The 11,692-nt window shown below is 39.3% G+C and overlaps 1 protein-coding gene across 1 annotated transcript; it reads right to left on the reverse strand.

Annotated features, from left to right (window-relative positions):
• Positions 1-283: 283 nt before the first annotated feature.
• On the reverse strand, positions 284-9,293 carry YIPF1 (Yip1 domain family member 1). Its single transcript, XM_067535587.1, has 10 exons — positions 9,214-9,293; positions 8,053-8,154; positions 7,088-7,251; positions 6,469-6,549; positions 6,228-6,315; positions 5,976-6,092; positions 4,954-5,120; positions 3,946-4,128; positions 2,987-3,081; positions 284-1,956 (listed from the first exon to the last, which is right to left on the reverse strand). The coding sequence occupies exons 2-9, from the start codon at positions 8,081-8,083 to the stop codon at positions 2,995-2,997; spliced, it is 918 nt and encodes a 305-aa protein (XP_067391688.1). The 5' UTR covers positions 8,084-8,154; positions 9,214-9,293; the 3' UTR covers positions 284-1,956; positions 2,987-2,994.
• Positions 9,294-11,692: the final 2,399 nt, after the last annotated feature.

Raw genomic sequence — 11,692 nt, forward strand, 5'->3', positions numbered from 1 at the left:
TGAAAGAGGAAATACAGGGGCCGGATTTTTTTTAAAAACCCACACATACAATACTAACACCTCAGTAAAAGTTAAATCTCATGTTCACACAGCATGGAAACTGACTTATCTCCCATAATGAGATTTCATCCTATAAGTGTCACAAACAACAGTAGGAGGATGGCTTCAAAATAGTAATTATATTTAACATTGTTATTTAAACTCCCAAGTAATGCCCCTCTGGTTAAACAAGGTGGTTTTGACTTTAAATGTTTCAGCTGGACATTAAACTTGATAATATGAACAAACATTTTGTTGTACACAAATTTGTCAAACATCAGAACAAACCCTTTGGGACATATTTTACACTAACACTAGCAGAAATCTAGAATGACTTCAGTGAAATCAGTAGTTATTCTAAAGAATACTAGCAGAACCCAGAATTTAGGACTCAAGTCCCTATGCATGCACACACACTTTTCTTAGAAGAAGCAGAAAACATCACGAGGTCACATTTTATTTTTTTTCCTATCCCTTGTTAAAAATCAAAACTGGTAAAGGAAATGAAGGACATCACAACACTTGCACTCATTATCTTGTTTCTACCAAAATATAGGAGGGGGGCTTCCAAAAAGATTTTTCTGCTGTGAACTGGTGCCTTATATTAACATGTAATGTACATTACACACCTGTTACATTTTTTAACACAGCAACTTGCATTTTTGAAGTCCAATATATAAGTAGAGCCTTTTTCTGTTCAAACACCAAACAACATGGTAAAGAGAAAGGAACGCTTAAAGCCAGGTCTCCATGTCTCATATATCTAAACACAGGTTATGGGCAAGGCATTTTTTTTAATTTAAAGAGAAAAGGCTAAACAATTCTGCACCTGTTACTTTTTAGTGACTTTATGAAAGCCCATTTTCCCCTCACTATTTAATAGCTAATTCCAGTGTAAGTGTACGTGAGGAAAACTACTGTCATTCTAACTTACTCTTAAAATACTGCAATTTTAAATCCAACAGCATTTAAGTTAAGGTTGTGGGAGTATCCATTTTCTGATTACAAGGGAATTGGTTAGAGTGCAGTGTATGAATTACACAAGGGGTGGTATAATTTATCTAGAACAATACTTAGCACTTTTCCAACTTTAATTAATTAATCCTTCCTCAAAAGACCTGCCCCATTTTAGAAATGGGGAAAACCAAACAGACTGAGACATGAACACCCTTGTGATGGCTGGCACATAGATACAGGAGTAACAAATCTTCCTTTGTCAAAAGTCACACTGACAGGAGGTGATGTTAGAACACAGAGGTTCTTAATTCCTAAATTGGTCCTTACTCAGTTAACACATACTGCTTCTTACAAAACATAATAAACCTACCATACATATAGGATTATTAGATTTTAAATAACCTCTGGAGTTTGTTATAGGTGGCGCTGGTAGCATCATGAATAGTCAAGGTTGCCTGACATTACCCATTATGTATGTTGTCCATTGCTTACAATTAAGCTGAGTGAATAATGGATTTTTCATGTGGTAGCTGAACTGAAAAAAAATTTGAAACTAAAACTTAGTTTTCATTTTTTCCTCACCAACATGAACAACTGAAAATTTCATTCAGAATGACTTAAATTGACATTTGGGAAGAAAATGTCACTTTTACTCAACTTTGTAAGTCTCCCGTCTCTTTTATTTAATTCAGCCAAAACTAGTTGCTAAACTCTCAAATAAGTTTGATTGCTCCAAAACAGAATTTTTCAGCACATTCACTATTTGCTGAACAAATTTGAGCCAGCTCTACCTTTAAGCTTTGCCAAAATGTTCAGACTCAAGTTTCTCATGCCGAGTATGTGCCCCCGACTATACTGGCTCTTCCTTCTTTTTTCAGTTTTTGCAATTTCCATTTTCTTCAGTGAAAAAAAAAATCTAAATTAAAGTTATTGTACAGATGGGGAAACAGGCATTGTAATCTGAAAAAGAGAGAAGTAGCACATATCAATATGAAAATTCTCTGCAGATAATAGATTAAAAAGTGTACATGCATTTGTGTCTAAAAAGAGTTCTACCGTAACATTTCAGAATTCTATTAGTTATTTGGAAAAAGTTGCTTTTTGGAGAAGTGTAAAATCTTCAATTTATTCATGATCAATAATCTTGGTAAGTAAGGGCAATTACATTGTGTCTGATCTTTGCTAGGATTAATTGGCTACATTTAAAAGAAGTCTAAGAACAAGTGGCTAATCAGTAAGTACTAAGAATACTGTACTAATTTTCCTCACACATTACCACCCACCTTTGATCTTCAGCCTTCCATGGACTAGATCCAATGCCTCCTAACCCTATTCTGAATCCAAGTGTTGTTTGGCATTGGCAGTACGCTTGGCTATCAGGAAGCAAAAATTCACACCATCCCACACATGGAATTCAGTCCATATGGAGAGAAACATGCTCGGAGAGAATATTGATCTCCCTATCTACAAGGGCTGGTACTTTGAAAAATATCATGTAGAAGTTAGAAAAATGTCTAACCTATCTTCTGATTTGAATGTTAATGAAACCAAGGTATAATTTATTATCCCTTAAAATACTTTAAAAAAAAATTATTTGCACAATTTGTATTTACTTTTAATAACCTCTATTAGCCCTTTAGCGAGTACACAGTTTTAAATCAGGGAATATCTCTTAGCAAAGACAAATATTTATTAAGTAGAATTTTTTTGGCAATATTTGTTTACTGAGGGCAAACTTCAAGAAAAGGTAAAGTATCTAAGGAAAAGTTATTTTTAATAGCCATAATACATATTAAAAAGGAAAATTATTGGATACTGAATGGTACACATATACAGATCAGCACGACAGTTCTAGTAAGACACATAGACTTCTTCCAACTTACTTGCAGTAACACAAGTTCAGTAAAAATGGCCCCAGAGAGTTGTCTTCCTAATATTAGCAAAATTTCTTGAAAAGTGACTAGAAGTGAAAATTTAATTTAATTTTTACCTTGTTTACTAAATCTTTGTTGCTACTGTTGTTCCATTTTGAGCAGCTACAGTAGGTGTAAGAACATCCAGGTCAGGAGCATCAAAAAAGTATGCCTATATTATCAGACAGGAGTCATTGTGAGTTAGAAACAAGACACGCAACTTCACCTCTCCACACCTTGAGATGTTCATTTTCACAAGTTATTTTTAATGCAGGTACAGTTTTAGCATTTAGGAAGGCAAATTTTAGCTCTTTTCAAAAAGTCACAAATTGTTAATCCAAAGGGTTTCTGTGGAAGGATTTTAATAAAAAGGTGCAGAATGGCAGTTAAAATCTAGAATTAAGATTGGCTTTAGAATAGAGTAAGTTTCATGTCAGTTTATTTGGTTGCTTGTTATTTTACTGTTGGAGAATAAAACAAAAATATTCACCACACAGAGACTATGTTGAACTTATGCCAGAGATTGCAGGTGAAATCCTGGCCCCTCTGAAGTCAATAGGAGCTCTGCCATTGACTTCAGAGGGGCCAGGATTACGACCTCCATACTTTGTAATTTGCACGGTACTGAATTTATCTACTTTGGAAGGCGAAAGGGTTTAACTGACCCTCTTGGGTATGAACCTGTGGTTCAAAGAATCTAGCTATTTCAAACCTGAGGGTGGGTATGATGCCTATTCAGCTTTGTACAAAAGGAAAAAAACAAAACAAGAAGTAGTTTATGTTCTCTTCATTACACTTAGGAAAACCTGTTTTTATACTGGAGCTAGTTTACAGAAATAGCAAGTTTGAGTCTTACACATAACTAGAAATCACAAAGCTAAGTAATATGTACAAAACACTATATACTGAATATTTGATCATCTTTAAAAGAGTAATCTTTACACTTACCTGAATGAGATGTTAATTGCATATGATACAGACTGATTTAAATCAAAGGAAATATATCTTAGATGCTAAGATTGGAACATTATCATACCAAACAACCGACAGCAAGCAGGGTATGAAGAAGCACAACGGTAACCATAGTAGCCAGTGCAATCCTTCGGTTATCATCTCTAACAGCAGGCCAAAATGTCATTACTAAAACTGTGCCCGAAAGGCACAGAGCGAACATCACCAAGATCCATCGTACAGCTTTTTGTGGAATAATCCATAAAATCTGTTTAAAAAAAAGAAAGAGAGAGAGAGCGAGAGAGAAAAGGCCTTATTGAATATTGAGATACATTTATTTAATTCACTGTAAATGGCATTACAGCTCCATATATCACATCCATTCATCAGGACTGTTAGCAAGTACTATTCACACTTCATTTGGCACCAAACCATACAGGTTTTTATCACCCAAGCTAAGAGGAGACTCTCCATTAGCTGCATCAGTATCAAGGTTTACTAGCTGGAACCAATGAAATAATTGTACTAAATAAGAAGAAATAAATCTTACAGTGAGAGCACTTTAAAAAGTTCCACTGGTATGAAACAATTTACCAGTCCCGAGATGCTCTCTACAATGAAGAATTCTACTGTAAGCGGTAAAATCTGTTGAACTAGTGGCTTTAAAAAGAGTTCCACTGGTATGAAACAATTTACCAATCCCCTGAGATATTCTCTAAAATAAAGAATTCTATTGTAAGTGGTAAAATCTGTTGAACTAGTGACATTTTTTCAAGGTGCCAACTGTATGGCCTGCCACTAAAAGAAAACATCACATAGATGAGCATGTCTAATATTCCATCTAACAGATATAAATTTTATAAATGCACAATAGACAGCCTATTACATAATTTAAGGAGTTAGAGTTCTCATGTCTCTTTAGTTATAGGATACACACATGAACGTCAGGTGCTTTCCAGCTAATCTTTTAATTTGGAATGTAAAAACATAAACCAGCCAATGCAGCCATATACATTTTCCATTGACAACATTTAATAAAAAATCTTGAGATGTTTCATAATACATCTGATGATGCTCTTTAAGCCATACTTACTGCTGTTGGAATATAAATAAAGAGTGAATAGCCATAGACACACACTATCTCAAGAAATGAGTAGGAGACAATGTTCATAACTTTGCTATTTCTCCACATAAGGAATCCCCAGAGAGCCAGAGGAACCAGCCAAGCATAAGCATAGATGGCTGTTGCAGCTATGGATACTGTAAAGAGACATTAAAGAGGTTTAGTAAAGAGACATTAAAGAGGTTTAGTAATACTAAACACCATCATTAATTTAATGTTTTGCTTAAAACTGATGAGCTAAGATTACAAAAAAAGAAGTACTATTAGGAACAACTAAGGTTACTTTAAGGAACGCTATTATAAATTAATACTTAAGATTATACAAAAAAAAGCTATTTTTCTGTTTTCAGTGTTTTTACTTTGACTATATAAAAATGCCATCAGTTTCAGTATTTTCCGTGGGTACTCAATTTGCCATTTATGTGGAGAACAGTGGAAAGAAAAACCCACTTAAAAATACAAAAACATAACCAAGAACCATAAAAACTGGGAGGTGAACTCAGGAGGTGTAAATCTGACGATATTTTTAACTAATTTATTTTAAATTGACAGTATTCCTTCAAATATGTCATGTATTTAAAAACAGATGTTCCTTTATAGGTAAAGAATTCACTTTCATAATATAAATGAGAGCCAAAGGGCAGGTTCCCCACTCTCTAACTTCATTAGAGCAACACATGCCGATTAAGCCTCCTTTACTTATTTTATATCCCATCATGAAGTAGGAACTTCAAGCACTTTGGTAAGTGAACTGAGTGATTATTACTGTAGGATCTGCTGAAATTCTATTTAACTTATTACATGAATAGTATCTGCCAAGCGATATCTATATACCTACAATTTTAATTGATTATTTTTGCATCTCTATGGAAGTGGAAAGAGACAGTTATAAAAAATTATGATAAAGCAAAGCTCTGACTTTTACATAAAACTTTATTTGTTTTTTAAAAAAAACCTAAGTTATAAGAGATAGGGAAACAAAACTTACACACCTTTTCTGAACTCAGGCACATAGTGGTATACAGGTTTACCCAGATGGATGAAGAAATTTGAAAGATTACCACTAATAGCAATGGCAAAGACTAATGTGGCACATATCCAAAAGGGACCTTAAATGGAAACACATCAATTTAACAACAAGGTAGTTATTTTGTGCCCCACCCTTGTATTAATTTTAACAAGTAAGAGAATGAAATTCAAGAATTTAGCTATTAAGGAATGTTAATGTTATAATTGGTACACACCATAAAGATCTGGATTGCTGCGGATATATAGTCTTACAAAGTTTTTCCCTGGTATTGGGAAAACTGAGCCTTTTATTCTGTCTAGGACCTGGAAAAAATACAATCATGTTACTGAAAACAAGAAAATTCACTATGAAATAACTATAAAGTTGTCTATAAATATCATTCATAGTTAAACTATTAAACCACTGTAATTCCCTTTGTGTAAAGTAAGATATTAATATTAAGAATAATTCCAAACCTGGTATGTATCCACATCAAAAAAAGTCTGGTAGTATTCAAATGTCCAGAAGGGGGCACTTTTCTTTTGTCCTGCAAGCAACTTTAAGATAGGAAAGATAATTCAACAGAAATTATTACAGTCATCCAGTTTACTTAGTAAGTCATTTAAAGCCCAGTAATATTACTTACACAATACTTAGAATAATGGGAAGTAAGACTATTATTTCTCTCTTTTCCTGGTGTTTGTTAACAGCAGACTATATTTTCTATGGGGTTGCATATTCTAGATTTGCAAATGGATTATGAGATTCCTACCTTCTTTTTGGACAGGAGATTTATAAGTAACATAACTTCCATTAATAATTAAGTATCTTGTTCAAGCAGCCTTATGAGACTAAAAACCTCAACTCCACCCCCAATACTGCAGTACCACCAAGGCTCTTGAAATCATCTACATCTGAGCTTCTTCCGTCTCCACCTTATAATAGGTATAAGTGGGAATTAAAGTATGCACATCCATCAAAATTGACGGGTCCAGTAAGGACGTTCCCTACTCCTTACTGATGAAAGTGTTGACTGTTGTAAAGGGTATTTAGATGCATCATGTTGATGAGGGATTATAAATGTATTATTGTGACCTCGGTTTTATCTGAATCATCAGTCCCCAGTAACTCATCATCCTCCTCTCTCCTAGAGTCTTGCAGAAGGCCATACTGATTCTTGGGGTTTTCACGAGGCTCATCAATACTTATTGTAGTGGCATCTGGGTTTCGTGCCAGCAAGTTAGCTGCATCATCAAATTCTGAAAATAAGCACATTAGAACAAAGGTGATTTTCAAGCTTAACAAAAAAAGTTTGTGCTTATTACTCACAAAGTTTCATTTTAAGACTGATATATCATCAATCTTTAGTGTCCACTTTACTAATATGGGCACGCCCAGTGTGAACTGTTTCCTAAAGCCTGAACTGGCTCAGACTAAGCTGGGTGCTCCGTTCAGTTAATGGAGTGCTGTGCCTTCTCTCCAACTAGTCTATGTGCTAACTAAATATCACAGACTTAGGATGCATCTTGCAGTCAAATTCACTGGACAGATCCATAGCAGTCAAGTGGAGCTTTGCACTGATGCAGGCAGTTGCCCGTGCAGAACAGATTTATGATTAGCCATCCCTCAAAGATTAGCATCTGATAGATTTGAAGATATCTGATTTAGAAATAACTTTATTTTTAAAAACAAGTTTGACACTATGTCTATTTCAATGTCTGATCCTCTATACATGTGAGAAATGTTTTCATTTCTGCACCCAGAGGGCCAGTTCTGCTCAGCTTCAGCTCCAAATTTACATCAGTGTAACAAGCTTTTTCCGTCAAGATAGAGAGCATTTAATCACTTAAGTGCTTTGAGATGCTCAGATAAAAAGATGCTATGCAACAGTAAAACAATTAAAGACATTACTTGTGTAAAGTTATCTTACTTAAACTCATATTCACAGGGAACCAAAGCAAAGGCTGCAACCACTTCAAAAGAATCAATTACTGTCACTCATTCATTTTCCTTAACTGGGCCAAAACTTTCATGTTAACAAGTGTAATTTGACAATTTACCTTGAAACTTTAAATCATCCACAGTCGCCATTCATTCACTAGGTTCTAGAACGAGTATTCAGAACTTTCAAATATCTGAATAGTAGATCAAAAGTTAAACATCTAAAATGAAAAATAAGTGACAACATATTTTTAAAATGCAGTTTTTCTCTCAACACATTGATAAAACAGGTATTTGTAGCTTCCCCTCTCTTCTGTATAGTCAGGGTATAAAGATTTGCAGCAAAAACATAGATGTTTAGATATATTACAATGTCATTATACTCAACCATATAAGGAAATGTAAAACTGCAGTCCTGATGCTTGTGGTAATTAAAATCCTATGCCGCAGCATAAGGGTTTATCCCTAATATCCTGTCCAAATACCACTTTGGCTAGTTACATTTTCCTTTCTTTTCCTCTTACAGTAATTAATATTCATGTGATATTCTTCACTTCTTGTCCTAACCTGTCATACAATGTTTCTGTGCACAGTTAGATAGCTTCACCGCAGAGCAGGTGCATTTCCACGGTGGGCATAAATACCTCAGCTACCTCTTAGGAGTGTTATCGGGTGCAATTCATTTCTGGAGCATGCATGAAGATCCCTGACTAAGAAACACAGACATTATTAAACAGACTGATGGGGACGCTCACAGGGCAGTTTCCATCCTTTCCAGGAGTCCTTGCGTCTTCAGTCTCGCCCTACGCCACAGGAAGCTGCCAGGCCAGCCCTGCAGGGGCAGCCAGGCAGTTCCCACGGGAGGGGTCGGGACTTGTCACATGCTGTTGCGGGCTAGTCCCCCCCCCCTCCTCCTCCTCCTCCTCCCCGGGAGCGTTTGCGGGCGATGCTCTGTCCGTTCCGTTTATGGCAAGCGGGGGAGGGTGGGTTTGACCAGGGTCCCTGACCGTCTGCGGGGGAGGGGGAAGGATCTCGTTCTTTTGGGAGACCCCCCCTCCTCCATGCACACCCCGGGGGCAGGCTAGGAAGGACGTGGGCACAGGGGAAAGGCAAGAGCACCGGGTCCCGCCCAGCCCAGCTAGCCGGCCTGTCGCTCCCCAGCGCGGCCTGCCCCTGCACACACCAGCCGGGGAAGGTGCGCTCCGCGGCCTGCGAGGGGCTCGGCTGGATGGCGGGGGGATGGGGGGGAGGGGAGAAGCCGTTGGGCCCCGGGCTCTCACCTGCCACCCAGCGCTGAGGAGGGAGCAGACGGAGCCGCGACCAGCCACCACAGCCGGGCTTGTTGCCGGAAGGAGCCAAGAAACCAACGGCGGGGCCGGCTGCAGTACTCGCTCCGCCCCATTGGAGAGACACGGGAGCCCGTTGGTAGCGCCAGCCAATCAGGAGCTCAGCTACTCTCTTCCCCTCCCCCCCCATCCCAAACAAGCTTGAGCCCCCTTGGTAGCGCTAGCCAATCAGGAGCTCAGGTGCTCGCGCTCTCATTCTCTTAAAGAGGCAGAAGCCCCCTTCACCCCTGCAGTGCCGACCCGTGCTGGGAGCCGGGTGCCTTCCCACTGCCCACTTCTTAAAGAGACAGGCGCCGCCTCACGGCCGCCAGTGACCCAGTCCTGGCCCTCGCCCACCCAAGTCCCAGGGAGCCGTTTAACATAGACTCCATAGAAGATGAGGGTTGGAAGGGACTCGAGGTCACCTCGTGCAACCCCTGCTCAGCACAGGCCCAACCCCCATTAAACCATGCCAGCCAGGCTGTGTCAAGCCGGGCCTTACAAACCTCTAAGGATGGAGATTCCACCACCTCCCTAGGTGACCCGTTCCAGTGCTTCACCGCCTCCCTAGGCGACCCGCTCCAGTGCCTCACCGCCTCCCTAGGCGACCCGTTCCAGTGCCTCACCGCCTCCCTAGGCGACCCTAGGTGACCCATTCCAATGCTTCACCACCCTCCTAGGGAAAAAAGATGTTCCTAATATCCAACCTAGACCTCCGCCACTGCAACTTGAGACTGTTGGTCCTTGTTCTGTCATCTGCCACCCCTGAGAACAGCCTAGCTCCATCCTCCCTGGAAACCCCTTTCAGGTAGTTCAAGGCTGCTATCAAATCCCCCCTCATTCTTCTCTTCTGCAGACAAAACAAGCCCAGTTCCCTCAGCCGCTCCTCATAAATCATGTGCTCCAGCCCCCTCATCATTTTTGTTGCCCTCCTCTGGACTCTCTCCAATTTGTCCACATCCTTTCTGTTATGGGGGGCCCAAAACTGGACACAGTACTCCAGATGAGGCCTCACCAATGCTGAATAAAGGGGAATAATCACGTCCCTCGATCTGCTGGCAATGTTCTTACTAATGCAGCCCAATATGCCGTTAGCTTTCTTGGCCACAAGGGCACACTGACTCATATCCAGCTTCTTGTCCACTGTAACCCCCCAGGTCCTTTTCTGCAGAACTGCTGCCTAGCCAGTCAGTCCCCAGTCAGCCCCCCAGTAACACTAGATTCAATGCTGGCTGGGTGCCCTGCTCTGCTGCAGACTGGGTGCTCACAGCCTGCTGTGTCTAAAGAGGCAGCTCCTTAGACCCCAGCCTGCCTGCACCATCCCCCGGGCCAGGGAAAGGCATATTCATGTAATATACATACACAAGCAGTGCTCGGGAGTGTGCAACGGCTGGGAGGAACACAAGCTGGGCAAGTTGCTCCTCCCTCCCCCTCAACTCTTGCCAATGGAGCCTTTACACGGCTCCTCGTACATTCTGGAGCTGCTTCTTCCCAGCTTACACAGCAACTGTTACACGAATGTTTCACAGATTTTTTTTTTAAATGGGAGTATTGCTTGTATCGCTCCACTTGTAAAGTCAGATAGTCAGGAGTTTATTGTGTTTATTTGGTGAGTTGGGGTAGGGGAGAAGGAGTACCAGGGCAGAAGACAATCCAGCAATAGCCCTGATATTTTTTTAATCTTTAAAACATTCTTAAAATAGTTTTTTTCAGTAACCTATGTAGCATTTCCAGAATGCATGAAGTCAGATATAAAGAATTGACTGGGGTGAGTTGCATAACTCATGCTGATAAAATTTCTATACCACACTGGAATGCATCCCATATAATATGAATGCTTCTTTCCTTTATAGATTATGTTGAAAAGATTTGTGGAAGATGGGATTGTGCCTTTAATGACAATATCAGGGATCACAGAATGTTTGCTGAACATATAGAGCCTTTATTGATTAATTAGCTAATGTTTATACAGTGCTTTGAAAATGTAAATTGCTATATGAGAGCTGACACCTCAAATCTGTAAACATATTCATGTACGTAACTTTAAACACAAATGGTCCCATTGACTTCAATGGGACTACCTATGTGAGTAAAGTAAAGCAAGTGCTTATTTTTAGGATCGGGTCTCAAGTTATTACCATTTTTTTGTCAGAAAAGCATCCAGTATGTAGTCAGTCTACTCATTTGTAATGCATACAGTACATCTGGGAATAAGCCTTAGATGTGCTATAATACAACGAACACATAGTAAAAAAAAATCCTTTATTGCAATTAACATCCTGATTGATTTTCAAGATACACAATGTAGTGGACCATATTCTGTTCTCATTCACACCCTGTGCTTTGAAGTTAATGGGACTGTGAGAGGGCAGAGGTTGGCCAAACGTGAATGACTTTCCAATCACTATCCCCTTAGCCTCATTTCCCCTCCTCC

The sequence above is a fragment of the Emydura macquarii genome, unplaced genomic scaffold (genome assembly GCF_026122565.2).
Source record: "Emydura macquarii macquarii isolate MOO-44397 ecotype Brisbane River unplaced genomic scaffold, CSIRO-AGI_Emac_v2 contig_3506, whole genome shotgun sequence".
NCBI classification, from domain to species: domain Eukaryota; kingdom Metazoa; phylum Chordata; order Testudines; family Chelidae; genus Emydura; species Emydura macquarii.